At 44.2% G+C, this 19,134-nt stretch overlaps 1 protein-coding gene across 1 annotated transcript in view; it reads left to right on the top strand.

The window, feature by feature from the left end:
• NWD1 (NACHT and WD repeat domain containing 1) overlaps positions 1–19,134 on the top strand; it is a 63,327-nt gene that overhangs the window by 28,111 nt on the left and 16,082 nt on the right. The window contains 4 exon segments of the mRNA XM_055343908.1: positions 5,455–5,652; positions 8,461–8,583; positions 14,823–15,031; positions 18,509–18,781. Coding sequence (XP_055199883.1) covers positions 5,455–5,652; positions 8,461–8,583; positions 14,823–15,031; positions 18,509–18,781 — 803 coding nt within the window.

Genomic DNA, 19,134 nt, shown 5'->3' with positions numbered 1-19,134 from the left:
TGGCCTGGATGGCGGAGGGGGTGGGTTCACTCTGCACTGACTTCTAGAAGTCCGTTCTCCTCACTGAACTCCCAAATGGATTTTCATTAACCTGCACACCTTTCCTGTCTACACGTGTAGGATTTCCAGAATTTTGAATTGAACCTGGAAGAGCTCTGGAATGCAAACTACCAAAGCAGTGTCCACCCCCTTCCCTGGCCTGGCCCCCCTTTTCCAGAAAGGGCCAGAGAGGAAAAATCTCAGGCAAAAATTGAGGAAATTGTGTTAGTACTTAAGATAATAAGAGAGAAAACACGTTCCCACAATTTGTTTTATTGATAACATTCAAAATGCAATCACCATAATTGAACATGACTTTTTGTAGCACAAGTCTACTCAAGAGAAAGAAGGGGGGAGTTCTTGCTCTGGGGAAAAGCATTTTGCTTCATTGGTGTTCAGTCAGTGTTTCCTGCCATCCCATGGATTGCAAATATTGATCTATAAAAAGTATCCTTAGCTCCTGGGGTAAGCCATCGGGCTAGGTTTGGCCCACCCTCTGTCCTAGAGCGTGAAAAATCTCTAATGTTCTGCCCAGGATGGTGTTTTTTTGGTCCGTTTTATCTTTGTTTTTTTTTTTTTAATATTTATTTATTTATTTATTTATTTATTTATTTATTTAGAGAAAGAGAGAGAGAGAGAGAGGCAGAGACACAGGCAGAGGGAGAAACAGGCTCCATGTAGGGAGCCCAACGCGGGACCCGATCCCGGGTCTCCAGAATCACACCGTGGACCGAAGGCGGTGCTAAACCGCTGAGCCACTCGGGCTACCCTTATCTTTTTTTTTGTTTTTTTTTTAATTTTTTTTATTTCTTTATGATAGTCACAGAGAGAGAGAGAGAGAGAGAGAGGCAGAGACACAGGCAGAGGGAGAAGCAGGCTCCATGCAGGGAGCCCGACGTGGGATTCGATCCTGGGTCTCCAGGATCGCGCCCTGGGCCAAAGGCAGGCGCCAAACCGCTGCGCCACCCAGGGATCCCTTATCTTTGTTTTTTAATTGTGGAAAAATACACAGAATATAAAACTTACCATTGTAACCATTTTTAAGCGTACAGCTTGGTGGCCTGAAGCACATGGCGCAGTGTTGTGCAAACATCACCACTGTCTATTCCCAGAACTCTTCCATCTTCCCAAACCAAGACTGTCCCCATGGAACACCAGCTCACCACCCCCTTCCCTAGTCTCTGGTGCCCACCATCCTACTCTCTTTCTTTGTGAATCTGACCACTGTAGGGACCTTCTATAAGTGGAATCACAGAGCATTTGTCCTTCTGTCCTTCTGAAAGAAGCCAGAAAGACTGGCTTCTTTCACTCACCATGATGTCCTCAAGGTTCATCCGTGTTGTATTTCCCTTATTTGTAAGACCAAATAGCGTTGCATTGTATGGATGGACCACATTTTGCTTATCCATTCATCCCTTGATGGACACTTGGGCTGTTTCTACCTTTTGCCTGTTGTGAGTCATACTGCTGTGAACACGAGTACACAAATATCTTTTCAAGACCTTGCTTTCGATTCTTTGGCGTACACACCCAGAAATGCAATTGCTGGATCAAATGGTAATTCTATGTTTATTTTATTTTATTTTATTTTTTTTTTTGAGGAATCACCGTACCGTGTTCCACAGTGGCCGCACCATTTCACATTCCCATAAGCAGAGCACAAGGGTTCCAATTTCTCTACAACCTCACCAATACTTTTAATTTTCTGATTTTTAAAAAGATTTTGTAAAACGTGCTTATTTGAGGGAGAGAAAAAGAGAGAGAGCTGGGGGAGGAGCAGAGAAAGAATCTCAAGCAGACTCCACATTGAGTGTGGAACCCCATTCGGGGCTCGATCTCACGACCATGAGATCACAACTTGAGCTGAAACCAAAAGTCCGACACTTAACCAAGGAGCCACCCAGGCGTCCCAATTTTCTGATTTTTAAAAAAGTATATAGTTATCCTAATGAGTATGAGGTGGCCAGGATGGGTGTTTTTTTTTGTTTGTTTGTTTGTTTAAGATTTTATTTATTTATTGGAGAGAGAGAGAGGGAGAGAGAGCACAAGCCTGGGTGGGGGCAGATAGAGAGGGAGAAGCAGACTTCCCACTGAGTAGGGATCCCCCACTTGGGGCTTGATCCTAGGACCCCAAAATCATGACTGAGCCAAAAGCAGATGCTTAAACGATTGGGCCACCCAGGTGCCCCCATAATGGTTTTTATTATATAATTCCCACCTGGTTTTCATTTGAGAGAATTATAAGGAGTTTTATAAAGATGTTTAAGTCCCTATATGCCTTCTGGGGCTCCCTTGGAGCTTAACCAAATGCTTCTCCGGGAGAAGCCTGTCCAGCTACCACTAAACCTGGACACCCCCTGGATGCCCAATCCCTGCATTCTCCAGCCCTGTACCCTTTTTCCATCTGTCTTAGCTCTTAATTATTATTTCTGCCAATTTTCTTTTGTGTCACCTGTGGGCCCCACGGGACTTGAGCTCTGTGAGGGTAGGGGTATCATACACTTGCTCCCTACCAAATTGCCGACCCTACCACATAGACCAGTCCTGGCCAAGAACACAGATCTGAGCCCCACTCAGTGTCAGTTCAAATATGGGCTTTGCCACTTACTGGTGGTGTGACCTTGCAAGTTCCTTATGCTCCCCCATCCCACCCTCTACCTTGATGTCCTCAATCTTTCCATCTGCAAAATGGGGATGCTAGTCAACCTTCCTACCTAGAGCTTTGAGGAAAGATATACAAGTCAATTCATGCAGAGCCTGCCCCCACGGTGCCTCCAAGGGTCCTGTTTCTATCACATGATAGCATCAATACTGTTGGTGTGAATGGCCTTGGAGGACCCATTTCTTTTGTTGTTGTCGTTTGTTTGTTTGTTTCCTTGTTCCTTTGATTTTTTTCTCGGATGAATCACTTCTGCATGGAGCCTCAGCTTCTATCATCTGTGAAATAAGATTAAACTAAAGCATGTCCCAAGTGGAAGATGCTGGTGCCCACCATCAGTCTGGCCTTTCTTGTGCATTCACGTTCAACAGTTGTAAACCTCACAGGGAGTGATTTACGAAAACAGCCTTGGGAACAATTGCCCAGTTTGAGGGAAGATTTAAGAGCTGGAATCACAGCATGTTCTCAACAATCCTTGATTGACAATCTTTGGCTTGCCCGGCCTGAACAGGTGTAGGGATGAATGTCGCCACCAGAGGGCACAGCTGCCCAACCTTGAGCTCCAGCACATTCCAGGACTTTGAGCCTGCTTCTCCAAGCCCACCTCATTTCTCCTAGTGCCTCAGGGCTCCAGGATAATTCGATGTGGTACTGTTTCTGACCTTATTTTTATATTAAAGGCCAATATTTTGTTCATCATGGGTTGGGGGAGGGCATTCATTTCTGTTTTTAAAAATGTTGCATTAAAATAGTATTTATCTGGGTGGTTGAGTTTGGTGGTGCCACCTTAAATGTTGCATCCATGGTGAGTGGGGCTCTTGCCCCTGGTCCTGAGCTTACCTCATTTTACCCACCAGCAAACCAAGGCACAGGGCATTGCCACCATTGCCCCAAGCCCCACAGTCAGGACAAGACAACAACAGAGAAAATGAACTGCTTGCCTTCAGCATCCCTGGTCTTCACTCAAGGTTGGAATAAAACTCTTGGGGTCAGATTCCTGTCTCTTACTGGCTATGTGACCTTGTACAAGTTGCTTAACCTCTCTGAGCCTCCATTTCCCCCTTTATGACCTTGGCATAATAATGATGATACCTCTGTTGTGGTAGGCAGAAAACACTGCCCCCTCCAAAGATTCATTCACTTCCTGATCCCTAGGACTTGTGACTCTTGTCTTACACCGCAAATGATGTGATTAAATGGAGGAACTTGAGATGGAGAGTTTATCCTGGATGGTCCAGGTGGGTTCTAAACGCAATCTTAGGTGTCCTTATAAAAGAGAAACAAACACACACACACACACACACACACACACACACACACAAATAAAAAAATAAAAGAGAAACAGAGGGAGATTTGAAAGAGAAAAGAAGACCCAGAGGCACACGGAGAAGGCCGTGCGAAGACCAAGGCAGAGACTGGCAGGATGGGAGCCACAAGCCAAGGCAACCTGGGGTCCTGAGAAGCTGGAAGAGGCCAGGAAGGATCCTCCCCTCGAACCTCTGGAGGGGACAAAGTTCTGCTAACACCTCGACTTCAGACTTTGCACTTTCAGACTTTGCACTTCAGACTTTGAACTGTGAGAGAATTGATTTCTGTTGTTTGAAGCTACACAGGCTGTTAGATTACCTCGGGACATTAATGCACAGCCGTGGTGTGCTGGGGGAGTGATTGTTGTTTATCTGATGGACACGGGGCCACGTGGTGCCTCTACAGATGGGGGGGGGCCAAATGTGGAGTGATAATCTGGTGGAAGCTGGAGGCTCCAGCCACAGGGGGTGGGCAGTGAAAGAATTCATCCTAAGCAGAACAAAGGAGATAGAAGTTTCTGAATACACCGCAAGGTTGCTCTGGGCAGGTGTCCGCCCCAGGCAGTGGGTGGGGGTGCCTGGGTGGCTCTGTCAGGACTGCATGCCTTCCTCTGGGGTCCTGAGATCCAGCCCCACATCACATGGGGAGGGGGTGTCCTTGCTCAGTGGGGAGCCTGCTTCTCCCTCTCCCTCTGCCCCCCTCCCCACCCCCTCATGCTCTCTCATTCACTTTCTCTCTCAAATAAAATCTTTTGAAAAGTGAGGGGGAGGTAAGGAGGTACAAGGACTTATGGAAATTTCCTTTTCTAGTACCTGTGTCTGGTTGTCAGTAGCCCAGTTGGTCAGCTAGGGCTTCTGGGTATTTTGAGGTGGGTTGCCTGCTGGGCCTGTCTGTCTTCAGCTCAGGGGTGGCTGTGGGCCCTTTTGCCTTGCTCTGCAGGCCATTGTTGCCTAAAAGCAGCCTTGACAATTTATTGGGTGTTTGTGATGTTCTAGGCGCCAAGAAAGCCATGAGCAAGACAGACGTCATCCTTGTTCGGGGGTGGGGGGGGGGGCGGGGGGGCCACAGGATCTAGGGTAGTGAGGGGAGGCCAGGCTGGGGAGTCAACACACAAAGAAACGTCAGTTGTAGCCGTGATGTGCCCAACCTGGGGGGTGGGGAGGGTTGATGGGAGGGCTGGGCTGCTGAAAGCTTTTTAAAAAAGTAACCTGGGAGCTAAAATGAGGAGATAGTTAGCATGAGAAAGGGGGAGAGGAGGAGGAGGAGGAGGAAGTATTCCAGGCAGAGGCCAAAGGCCTGGCCCTTGAAGTAGAGGCAAGTGTTTTTGTTTTTGTTTTTGTTTGTTTGGGGGCAAGTGTTTTTGAAAAGGAGGCAGAGTAGATGGTGGCTGACCCGTCTGCGGTGCCCTTCCCCTTAACCTGACCCTCAGCCCTGACCCTTTGTTGCAGAGAGGAGCATCCTCTACACTGAACTCCTGGCCAGACTCCATTTCTTCGCCACCTCACATCCAGCGCTGGTGGGACAGCTGTGCCAACAGGCCCAGAGCTGGTTCCGGCTGTGCCCCCACCCTGTGCTGGTACCTCTCGGGGGGTTCCTCCAGCCCCCCGGGGGACCCCTCCGGGCAACCCTCACTGGCTGTCACAAGGGTGAGTCTCCCCAGCAAGGCAAAAATCCTGCCAGGCCTCTTCGTGCCTGCAGACAGCGGAGGAGAGGTGTTTCCTGGGGGTGCTCCCTGGGGCTCCCCTCTGTGGGTAGGGAGGCCCCCAGGGTCCCCTGAGGACATGCCCTTGCTGCCTCATGCTGACTCAGTCTGTCTCCGTCCCCCAGGGATTGTAGATTAGTAGTGTAACTACTGCTGCCCATGAGCCCAGACTAAGGGGATGCTGACTGCCTCTAAGAATCGAGCGTCCATCTTGCAGATAGTTCCTGTGGCTTACTGGCTCATGCTAGTAAGTCCTAAAGCTCAGGATTGATGCCTGACTGGCTCCCAAGAGGCTGCTGGAACTTGTAGTTTCCCCCCGGGACACCAGAACATCAGTGAGACAGGAGGACGTCGTTCTCTCCATTTGTTTATTTTCCTTCCTCTCTCCTTCCCTCCCTCCCTTTCTCCCCCCTTTCTTCTCCTTCTTTTTCTGTCTGCCCTTCTGCCCATCCATCCATCATCCATCCATCCATCCTTCCATCCACCCATCCTCCCATCATCCATCCCATCCATCAACCTATACTCCCATCATCCATCACATCCATCAACCCATCCATCCATCATCCATCCGTCCATCAGTCATCCATGCTTCCATTAGTTATATTCTTCCCACCCCTCTATCCACAGTACTTATCTTTCCATTTCCCTCTTCTGGACATCTTCCATCCACTCACCCTTTCACCCATCTCTCCACCCAGCCATTCATCAACTCGCCCACCCATCTATCAGTTGATTTATCCATCTACTTATCTCATACCCATCCATCAACTCACCCACTTATCCAGCCAGCCATCTAGTTCCACTCATGCCCCAGTCTACCTCCACTCACCCATCCTTTCATCTGCCCACCCATAATCTCTTGCATTAATTATAAAGCCACAAAATATACAACTAACTTGTAGTTCAAATGTCAGCTATTGCAACTCGGGCTATTTCGGTGCCACATGGCCTTGTAGGGAAAGCTACATTCCCAAGGCAGAGTGCTTCCAAAATAGAAATTCTAAGAGACTAAGTATGATGCATGGCAGCATTGGTTTTGGGACAGCTGCTAGAATGTTGTGTTAAGAAGGGTTCTGAGACCAAATCTAGTATAATGGTAAGACTGTATATTTATTAGGTTACAGGTTCAAATGCTGTAACAAAAGACGAAATAGCAGTGACTTAAATAAAATAGTTCATTTCCCCCTCACATCCAGGGTCAAGTAGAGGTAAAATTCCAAGTCTCCAAGGTATTAGGGACATAGACTCTTTCAATCTTGTTGTGCTGCCATTTTCAATGTGAAATTTCCATTTGATGGTTCAGAATGGCTGTTCCCACTCTGATCAATGCCATGGCATTCCAGCCGGTGGGAAGTGGGAAGGGGAGGTGGACCATCCCTTCCCTTTGGGGGCATGGTCTAGAAGCAGAATTTATCACCTTTGTGATGGGTGTCTCATTGGCAAGAACTTGGCCATCTCCAGCTGCAAGGGAGCCTGGGAAATCTGGTCTCTGGATGAGTGCGGACTCCGCTAACACCTGTGGGCCGTGGCCTTTGTTACAAAAGGATGGCTCCTGGGGACAAATCACAGGTAGTGCAGTGGCTCATTAGTGGCATGTCCTGTGGCCTAGGCTTAGGAAGTTATAATCAGGGCGAAGTTTTGTTTTTGCCATCCCTCGGGTAGGGAGATGTTCTGTGTTTCAGACCCACTGTTCCTCTTGTACAAGCCCTAGTCATGTCGAAGCTGAGAAAGTTTTTACCCATTCTAGGCTTCAGTTTGGTCATTTCTTAAATGAGAAGTTTGATTCACATTTCCAAGGTCATGCCGTGAGTAACCAGAAAAAGAAAGAAAAGAAAGAAAAGAAAAACAAATCCCATCTCCCCATCCCAGTGAGGTAGGAACAAAATCTGGGCTTCTCTGACTTGGAGTGGCTCCAATTTCAACACTTTCCCCTGACCATTTTACATCTGGAGAAACTGAGGCACAGAGCAGGGGAACGGATCACCCAAGGGCATTCAGGAAGTCTGGTCTCCAGCAACCTGGGCCAGTCTTTCTCTCCCGTATAACTCGGTACCTCTCTCTCCTCAGCGATGTTTCAATCAGGACCCAGCAGAGAGCCCTGGGCTGTGTCTGCCCAAATTACTGGCAAATATTTTTTTCTCTGGAGCACCAGCCTTCATTTTTCCAGACACATTGAACTCAAAGAGAAGTCAGAAGCAGAGTTCTCATTCTCAGTCGATATAATTCCATTTCTGCATCTTGTCCATCTAGGGCAGGGTTTCTCAGCCATGCATTATTGACATTTGGGAGGGGGTCACCCTCTGCAGGGTTGAGGGGAGGCACCCTCTGGACCACGGCGGGGTCAGCAGCACTACTGGCCTCCACCCATCAGATGGCAGTAGCACCCCAGGTCCCAGTTGTGACAACCAAAAATATCTTCAGACATTGCCCAGTGTCAGTGTCCCCAGGCTCCAGACATTCCCCAGGACCAGGATCACCCCTGAGCGAGAACCACCGAACTTAGCAGACACTTAAGATCTCCATGTGGTTTGGTCCCGAAGAGCAATGTAAACATAATAACCATGATCTGGATCTGGCCTCCGACGGTGCTGGCTTCAAAATCCTAGCTCTGCCACTTTCGGGTGTAGAGCTCTGGACAAGGGAGCGGATCTGTGCCTCAGTTTCCCCATCTGTGAAGTAGAGGCCCATCAGAGGACCCCATGGCTGAGCCACGGGAGCTGATGTGGTTGCTGTTGTCTCTGTGTGGCCGCAGGCATCACTGCCATGGGCTGGAGCCTGGAAGAGAACCTGCTGGTAGTTGGCACCCAGGATGGCCTCATGGCTGTGTGGGACATGGAAGAGCAGCAGGTGATCCACATCCTAACTGGACACACAGGTGAGGCTTGGGAAGTGGGGCTCGTCAACCTAGTTATCAAGGTAAATAATATTACGGGGCGCCTGGGTGGCTCAATCGGTTGAGCATCTCACTTTGGTTCAGGTCGTGATCTCAGGATCCTGGGATGGAGCGAGGAGTCTGCTTGTCCGGCTCCCTCTGCCCCTCCCCCCACGCATGCGCACACACTCTCTCTCCAATAAAATAGTCTTTAAAAAGAGATAAGTGATATTTCAATGCAATGTTTTAAAAAAAATCAAAATTAATGCAGGAAATCCACCATGAATAAATATCAAGCTGTCTTAAAGAGAGGATCAGCGAGAGTGCTGTGCCAAGCCATATGGGAGCCAGAGGCAAAAGGGAAACTCGGGAATCTGGCACCTCCTTACATTTGGCACCCGAGATGAGTGCCTCAGTCGCCTTACCCTAGTCCTAGTCCAAGTCAGACTCAAGTATTTGGGAAGGCAAAATATAGTTCCGGATTGTAATGAGGACAACAGGGTGGTGGCATCAGCAACTGTAACCAAAGTGACCCGCATAGGGCAGTTAGGTAAGGCATTTCTTCTAGCAGGGGCCATTCAGCCAAGACACAAAGGTTGCGAAGAGGTGGGAAGAGGGGTAGGAAGAAGAAGTGCATCCCAGGAGTAAGAAACAGCCAGGACAAAGGCCCTGACAGGCGCAAGGAGGCTGGTGTGTTTACAGAACAGCAAGGAAGCCTTGAGGCTGGAGCTTGAGACATTATATCAGATGAAAGAAGCCAGTCACAAAAGCCCACATCATGTATGATTCATTTATACAAAATGTCCAGAACAGGCAGATCCAGAGAGACACAAAGCAGATTAGTGGTTACTAGTTGGGGAGGTAGGGATGGGAAGGGATTGCTCATGGGGACGGAGTTTCCTTTTGGGGCGATGGAAATGTTTCAGAATCAGAGGTGATGGTTGCACAACATTGTGAATTATTATGTCACTGATTCCACACCTCTAAGTGGTTTATATGGTAAGGAGAGAAAGGGGAGGGAATGCAGCTTTTGAAAATATTCTAAATTTAGACCGTGATGATGGTTGCACAGCTCTATGACTATACAAAGACTGATGAAGTGTACCATTGTCCACGGAAAGGGTGCATTTTATGCTAATGCATTATATCTCAATAAAGGTGTTTTTTCTAAAAGATTTTACTTATTTATTTGAGAGAGAGAGAGCAAAAAAGAGAGGGAGACTGTGAAGGGAGAGGAGGAGGCAGAGGGAGGAGCAGACTCTCCACCAGGCAGGAAGCTCAGACATGGACCTCGATCCCAGGACCCTGGGATCCTGACCTGAGCCAAAGGCAGATGCTTAACTGATGGAGCCACCAAAGCACCCCTCAATAAAGGTGTTAAAATATTGTGTCATTGTGAACCAAGTATTTACACTGTTCCATATTTTTTTCTCAACATTTTCCATAAGCGTTGTTTTGTTTCCATTGAATAATTTTAAAACAACTTTATTGAGGTGTGACTGACATACCATTCCACCGGTTTGGGTGTAGGATGCAACAATTTTCAGATTTACTGGGTTGCATAACCATCACCTAGAACATTCTATCATCCCAAGGCATTCTGTTTGTACTACCTGCCCACTTCATAGTGCATTTCCACCCTGACCCTCAGCCCCATGGTAACCAACAATGTGCTTCCAGAGTCTATCAACTCTCCTTTTCTGGACATTGTGTGCAAATGGAATCGCACACAATGTGATCTTTTTGTACACCGCCTGATATGTGTGAGGCTCATCCTTGCTGTTGCATGTGACAATAATTTGTCCTCTGCATTGCTGAGCCCGTCCATTGTGTGGAAGGGACAGTGTGTGTTTATCAGTTGATCACATCAATTGAAGGACATTGACTTGGTTTCCAGTATGAGGCTGGGATGAGTCACACTGCTATGATCCGTCAAATGTCATATTTATCATGTTGAAATACAGCCAAAATATTTCTTTCTGCTCAACAGATTATGCTCCAGAATGTATTAAATGATTTTTTGTGATTTATTTTATTCCATTTCTTTTTTTCTTATTTTTGCTATTTTAGACTATTTCTAGTTGTCTGTTATTGTGGATAACACTGCAACGAATCTTTTTACGCTCATCAACATTTTTTCCTTCTGTTGAATATTTTCAGTGAGTAGGAGTCTTGAATTAAGGATGTGAGCATTTCAATGGGTTTTGAGAAGTGGCATCTTACTGCTTTCCAAACAGGCTGTATGTATGTAACAGAATAACCGCCCCCCCAACCCCAAAGCTGCCAGCATCAGATGTTCTTAACCTATTCTTTTTTTTTCCCCAAGGACTAGGAGTGAGGTGGGTACTAATAGAATGTCTGTCAAATAAATTCTGTTCATTTTATTATCATCAAGATGGTTATTTTTGTATAGGGCTATTCAACACTTGTATTTTTGTGTGTGTGAGCCATCTGTTCAAGACCTGAACCCATTTATTTACCAATGGGCCTTGATTCATTTTTTTAAACATTGTATGTATTTATTCATGAGGGACACACACAGAGAGAGGCAGAGACATAAGCAGAGCGAGAAGCAGGCTTCCTGCAAGGAACCGGATGTGGGACTTGATCCCGGACCTCAGGATTAAGTCCTGAGCCTAAGGTGGGTGCTCAAGAGCTGAGCCACCAGGCATCCCCTTGATTCATTGCTTAAAAAGCCATTAAACTTTGTGATTAGGAAAACTCAGTAATCAGTTTATTGGCAAAACAGAGACTATTTTAAGCATATGTACCAAGGAAAGTAAAAGTTTCCTATCACATGCTAGCGAGCTGGAAGTCATTTGTTCGGGCTTGTGAGAGCTGATGGTGAAGTTTTAGAGAATGTGGTAAGACAGTTGTCAAATACAGCCAGTATTTTTTTTAAGATTTTATTTATTTATTTGAGAAAGAGAGACAGAGACAGAGAGAGGGAGGGAGGGAGGGAGGGACAAGCAGACTCTGTGCTGAGAGCAGAGCCAAATGCAGGGCTTGATCCCACAACTCTGAGATCATGACCTGAGCCAAAATCAGGAATTGGAGGCTCAAGCAACTGAGCCACCCCGGCACCCCAAATACAGCCATTATAAATATTAAATTATAGAAGCTTGAAGCTAAATCAATTCTATTAAAACAAGGTAATACATATTCCAAACTCAGCACTTTCTAAGTATTGTACCACACTCAATTCCCTGAGCTCTTGGCTACTATACCCATACGGTAGAAATGGGTGCTACACCTTTCTCTTTACAACCCCACGTTCAATGACATCATGTTAGTGGCTTGAAATCAACCAGGGGCAGGAACATTTACACCAAGGAAATTGGCAAATGCCACAAATCCGGGCTTTCCCCAACCTCCTTGCAGAGCAAGATGTTAAGCATTTACCAGCACAATGCTGTCCTGGTCCCTTCCCCCAGGGGGTGTTTGGATATACATAAATATATATGGTTTTATATAGTCACAGAAGCTTTTGCTTGTATAAACTGTTTTTCAGCTAACATCACATATTTTGCCTCTTTCCATGTAATGTATACATCTCTAATTCATTTTAACTGTGGTATATTGTTCCACATACAGGGATATTTTTTTAAAAGATTTATTTATTTATTTATTTATTTATTTATTTATTTATTTATTTATTATTATGATAGAGAGAGAGAGAGACAGAGGCAGAGACACAGGAGGAGGTAGAAGCAGGCTCCATGCCGAGAGCCCGATGTGGGACTCGATCCCGGGACTCCAGGATCGCATCCTAGCCAAAGGCAGGCACTAAACCCCTGAGCCACCCAGGGATCCCCTACAGGGATATTTTGTAATGCATTACTATTTATACAAATTTTGTTTGAAAAATACCCAAATCGCAATAAATAAGAAATTACCCACTATCCTACTGTCATTTGAATTAGAAAGAAATAAAACTCCCTCTCCCACCCATCAGTCTCCGTGGAAGTGATCAGTACTCACAGTTTGTTATATCCATAAGCAATTTTTTTTTCCAGGCTTGTACAGACATAGCTCTGTATGGGCTCAAGTACTCTGAGTTTTTGTCAAAAGCAGATGGTGCTATTTTATACACTAGGCTGTAACTTGTTTTTGTTACGACATATTATAACGATACTTTGCAGTGGCTGAAGGCTTGGGTTCTGGGCTGGATCCTAGCCCCCCTACTTATTAACCATGTGGTTATGGATAAATTACTGTACTCAGCTGTGCCTCTGTTTCCATATCTCTATAATAGGATAATAATAGTACCTCATAGAATTTTTATGAGATTAAAGGAGTTTAATTTATGTAAACTACTGAGGACTACACTTGGCACATAGAAAGCCCTCAGCAAGTGTTGGTAGTTGTAATAATTTATTATGGTTAGGTGTCTATGTGTAGATCTCTTATTAATTTTAACGGCTGCATAAAATCCTTTATAAGGATGCACCGTATTATTTAACAACTCCCTTTTCATACACAAGTTGTTTGCAATTTTATTTTTATAAGGTAACACTGCAACTAACATCCTATATCTTTACACACTTACGCCATTATTTCAGCAAGACACATTCCTAGAAGTGGGATTTCTGAGTCACGTTGCATGCACATTTGTTCTTTTCCCCTCTTTTTCTGAGCATTATATTTTGAAATAATTCTAGACTCACAAGAAGTTGCTAAAATAGTGCAGAGAAATCCCTCATACCCTTTATCCACTTTCCCAGAATGGCAACATCTTACATAACTATAGTATATTAACAAAATCAAGAGACTACCCATTTTAACTTTTAACAAATATTATCAAAATACCCTTTACAAATTTATATCAATTTATACTTCCATCAGCCAAGTATGAAAGTAACTTATTTCTTGTATCTTTGCCAGTAGTCCAGTGATCAATCTTTAAAATTTTTGCCAGAGGCACCTGGGTGTCTCAGTACATTAAATGTCTGACTCTTGATTTCAGCTCAGGTCATGATCTCAGGGTCATGGGATCAAGCTACATGTAGGGCTTCACTCTGAGCGTGGAGCCTGCTCAAGATTCTCCCTCTCAGAAAAAATGAGTGAGAAATATCAGAGAGGGAGACAGAACATGAGAGACTCCTAGCTCTGGGAAACGAAAAAGGGATGGTGGAAAGGGAGGTGGGCGGGGCTGGGGGTGACTGGGTGACGGGAACTGAGGGGGGTATTTGATGGGATGAGCACTGGGTGTTATGCTATATGTTGGCAAATTGAACTCCAAAAAAAAAAAAAAAAGATTCTCCCTCTCCCTCTGCCTTTGTTTCCCCCACTGCCTCTTCTGCATGGGCACATGTGCACACTTTCACTCTAAAAAAAATTGCCAATATTTTTCCTGATAATGACATATTGGTATTTCATCTTTCATTTTTGTGATTACTAGTAAGGTTATGCATCACTTTCTAATGCTTATTGTCTACTTGCACTATTTTTTTTTACTGGTACTATTTTTTAAATGTCCTGTTTATATTCTTTGTCCAATTTGTGAGTAGATTATTTGCATCTTCCTACTTATTTGTAAGAACTCTTTATTAAGGAAAATGTCTATTTGTCTCCTTTTTAAAAAAGTTTTACTTATTCATGAGAGACACAGAGAGAGAGGCAGAGACATAGGCAGAGGGAGAATCAGGCTCCCCATAGGGAGCCCGATGCGGGATCTGATCCCAGGATCCCGGGATCATGCCCTGAACTGAAGGCAGACGCTCAACCACTGAGCCACCCAGGTGTCCCTCCATTTATCTCTTACATATTGTAAATATTCTCTCTTAATCTGTCATATGACTTTCAATTACATTTTATCTTCCTGAATTTTTACATTTTTATGTAATCTAAGTGGTCGATTTTTCCTCTTTATGTCTTCCAAATTTTGTGTTTTGCTTAGAAAACATCTCTTCCAGATTGTAAAACCTTCTCTATAACCTTACCTCATTTGTTTTTACATATTTATTAATTTTAAACACCCCCTAGAGGATGCCGTACTTGTATAAGTCTTTATGATCTCTGTTTATTACATATTCACATTTGGGCAGTTGATTTAATCACAGCCATTTGTTGCACTCTTAATTTAGGTTTGCAACATTCCATAATTTGTAATTTGGTTATGTTTGAATCCATCATTTTTTCTTTGGTAGACCAGAGAATTTCCAAACCAGTAGGCATTTTGGTAGTTGGAAAGTCAAAGTGTTTTCAGCTAATATATTCTCTCTGACCCTGGTCTACTGCAGGAGAGGTGAGGTCTGTGAAAGTGTTTGGCAAGGGGACACTCGTCCTCTCTGCCTCAAAGGACCACACACTGCGTTTGTGGAACTTACTCTCTGGCCAGCAGAAATTCACCATTTGGGATGGAGGCTCAAAAGATCCCACTGACCCTGAGATCTGGAGTCTTCATGTGGATGAAGCAAAGAAGGTTGTGTATTTGGCATCTGGCTCAAAGGTAACAAACACCTGCCCTGTTTGCAAAGGAAAGCTGCGACCAGAGCATTCTAAGACAGCGTATGATGTTTCTATGAGGTGGGGCTGATAGAGTGTGGGTGTAAACAAAGGTACACAACCATTTGATGTGATGCTATAAAAGGGTTTCTTTCTTTTTTAAAAGATTTTATTTATTTATTCATGAGAGACACAGGGAGAGAGGCAGATATAAGCAGAGGAAGAAGCAGGCTCCCCGATGGAAGCCTGATGTGGGACTCGATCCTGGGACCCCAGGATCACAACCTGAGTTGAAGGCAGCCACTCAACCACTGAGCCACCCAGGTGCCCCTATAAAGGGGTTTCAAACTTCATAGTTGGATTAAATGGTCTTGATAGTTCATTCTGAGTTAAGACCTTTCATATTTTTAATTTTTAAAAAAGATTTATTTGTTGGGGTGCTTGGGTGGTTCAGTAGGTTGAGTCTCTGACTCTTGATTTCGACTCAGGTCATGATCTCAAGGTTGTGACCTCAAGCCCCTCGTTGGGCTCCAGGCTCAACAAGGGGTCTGCTTGAGATTCTCTCTCCCTCTGCCCCTCCCCCCACACGTGCTCACTCACTCTCACACTCAAAAGAATAAAGAAATAAATCTTTAAAGTTTTATATACATCTTTATTTAAAGATTTATTTATTTATTTGAGAGAAAGGGGAAAGGAAGAGAGAGACAATCTTTGAGCAGACTTCCCACTCAGTGGGTAGCCAAACGTGGGGCTGGATCTCACCACCCAAGAGATCATGACTTGAGCCAAAATCAAGAGTTGGAGGCTTAAAAAAAAAAAAAAAAGAGTTGGAGGCTTAGCTGACTGAGTCACCCAGGCACCCCTAATCTTTTTTAATTTGGTCATTTTAGTGCTATTAATTTCCCTCTGAATACAGCTTTACTTGAATCCCACAAACCTTGCTACCTCACATCACCATTTACATTCAGTTTAAAATACTTTCAGATTTTCCCTTTGATTTGCTCTTTACTCCATGGGCTATTTAGAAGTGTGCTGTTCATTTCCAGATATTTGAAAGGGTCCCAGATAGCTTACCTTTTTTTCCCCCCTAACTTAATTTCATTTGTATGATTAATTCTTTCAAATGCATTGAGACTCATTTTATGATCTCTCTCAGTAGATGTTCCACATACATCTGAAAACAACATGCACTCTGCTGTGTTATTCCTTTATGTCAATGATGACCCTCTGATCTAATTGTTGAATAGAGACACAGTAGAACAGTGGGTGAAAACTTAGTAACTAAAGGCATGGGGAAAAATTTGTACCTAACTCCCAATTGACTTCTTTGCAAGCTGAGTGATCTTGATTGTGTCACCTTATCTCCCTGCCTCAGTTTTTCATCTACCTGATGAGATAATGACTAAGACACCTGAGATAGTGCTTGGTGCATAGTAAGTGCCAAATAATAACTATTAATTATTATATTTTATTAATAATTGGCAGCTGTTAACATAAGTGATATTGGTAGCTTATAAGCTGTGCTGTCCAATATGGAGAGTCACCAGCCAGAAGTGGCTACTGAGCACTTGAAATGTGCCTATTCTGAATTGAGATCTGTGCCATAAGTACAAAACACACACTGGATTTCAAAGCCTTAGTATCATAGAAATAATGTAAAAAGTTTCAATAATAATTTTATATTGATTGCATGTTGAAATGATGACATTTGACATAAGGTTAAACCAAATACATTATTTAAATCAATTTCACTTGTTTCTTCTTACTTTATCTAAAGTGACTAATACAAAATTTAAAATCACATGCAACTTGCATTATACTGCTACTGACTATGCAGGCTTAAAAATTAGTGAGGTATTGATCTCAAAACTGGTTAAAGAAATCTTTTTTTTTTTTTCCCAGCAGAAGTTTGGAAAATATAGTAAAGAAATAAGAGATACCTGGGTGGCTCAGCCGTTGGGCCTCTGCCTTCAGTTCAGGGCGTCATGATCCCAGGTCCAGGGATCAAGTCCTGCATTGGGCTCCCTACAGGGAGCCCATGTCTCCCTTTGTGTATGTCTCTGCCTCTCTCTGTGTCAAGAAAGAAAGAAAGAAAGAAAAGGGACATCTGGGTGGCTCAGTCGGTTGAGCGTCCAGCTCTTGGTTTGGGCTCAGGTCATGATCTTGGGGTCTTGAGATTGAGCACTGCAGATCAGGCTCTGTGTTCAACAGGGAGTCTGCTTGAGATTCTCTTCCTCTGCCTCTCCTCCCACTCACTAGCCCTCTCTCTCTAAAATAAATAAATCTTAAAAAAAGAAGAAGAAATAATAATAAATAATCCCAAAGGCAACCACTCTTAACATTTACATGAGTTTGTTTTATGTGATGTGTGGGTGTGCATGTACAGTGCCTGCGTGTGTATGTATAACACAAAATGGGGATAAAACCATATATAACGCTATCTATGTAGTTTTATAAATCTATTTTTATTTGCCCATAACCTCAAACATTCCTCAGAAATAGCAGATTTAGTGATTTCAGGAGATGTCCTCGCATTGACCCCACTGTAGTTTATTAAACTGATCCCTTCTTACTGGACGTATAGGTTGCTTCCAGTTCTTTGTACTTTCAAATAAAAGTAAAATGGATGCCACCCACCCAGACACCCCCTCCTTATTGCTTTAGAGTAAACCCCAAAAGTAGAATTAGTGGGCAAATATTTACTATTTAATGGTTACTGTTGATTTTAAAAAGGTACGTTTTTTGGTGAGGTTAAATATGAAACCTGTAGTAATCAACAATTACTTAGTAGTAATTTGTATCTGTGAATGCATATGATATGGCTGACTTTTTTCCCTTTTTTTAAAGATTGTTATTTTGGAGAAATTTTAGGTTCATGGAAAAGTTATAAAGCTGTTATAAAGAGTTCCCATATGCCCTTCTATCTAGTCTCTGTCGTGTTGACATCTTACATAACCAGGGTACATCTGTCACAGCTAAGACATTAATATGGGTAAAATTTCTATCACCCTAACTCAGACTTTATTTGGATTTCATCAATTTTTCCACAAATGTCCTTTTGCTGTTCTAGGATTTAATCCAGGATATTTCTCCCCTCTGCCTTTTTTGGGAACTAGCAGTGTTGAAAATAATGCATGCACTATGAAAAAGCATGCATTTTGCGGGGACCCTGGGTGGCTCAGTTGGTTAAGTGTCTGTCTTCGGCTCAGGTCATGATCCTGGGGTCCTGGGATCGAGCCCCCAGTCAGACTCCCTGCTCAATAGGGCATCTGCTGCTTCTCCCTCTCCCTCTGCTGCTCCCCCAGGTTGTGTGCTCTTGCTCTCTCTCTGTCAAGTAAATAAATAAATAAAATCTTGAAAGAAAGAAAGAAAGAAAGAAAGATAGAAAGAAGAAAAAGCATGGGTTTTGCATTTGACTCTGGGAAAACTTGTAATCTAGTTCTCTTGCTGACATTTCTCTTCCTTTCTATGATTCCATTAGATCAGTGCTTGGAATCTGGAAACTGCAGAGCTGGTTTTCCATATCCTGGAAGATGCCTCTGACTGCTGGATGTGCACAGCGGCGCTGGCTTCCCGGGCCACGCTGCTGACCGTGTCTGAGGGCGGCGTGGTCAGTCTGTGGAGCTCAGGCACAGGGAAACTGCAAGGGAGGCACCATTTATCCAGCATCAAAGAAGAAACACCTACCTGTGGGGTCTCGGTCCAGAAGCAAGGAAAGATGGTGACTGGGTTCAGCAAAGGCTCCATCTCTTTGGTAAGCCCTTCTCCTGAATGTGGTGCCTGCACTGCTCGGCTCCGAAGCCCTCAGATGTCCTAGAGGTTGGGAGAAACCACTTCACCTTTGCTCTTTTAATAAGTGGCATTTGGTTTTTTTAATTTAGGGATTTGCAACTCATAGCAGTTCAGGAAACATCTTTTAGTATCTCCTGGGGGTTCGCTAATTGTTGGCACTCTGTCCTGACAGAAATGTCTCTAGGCATTGCCAACTGGCCTTGGCTGGTGGGGGTGGCACAAAACTGCCCTCCCCACCCCTTTGAGAACCACTGCCCGAGACACATGAAGTGAAAAAAGCAAACTTACAGAACAGGGTCTATGATGGATTGTGCA

Source organism: Nyctereutes procyonoides, unplaced genomic scaffold (assembly GCF_905146905.1).
Source record: "Nyctereutes procyonoides isolate TBG_1078 unplaced genomic scaffold, NYPRO_anot_genome, whole genome shotgun sequence".
Lineage (NCBI taxonomy): Eukaryota > Metazoa > Chordata > Mammalia > Carnivora > Canidae > Nyctereutes > Nyctereutes procyonoides.
The sequence above is the reverse complement of the archived record's forward strand: the minus strand, read 5'-3'. Positions and strand labels throughout refer to the sequence as shown.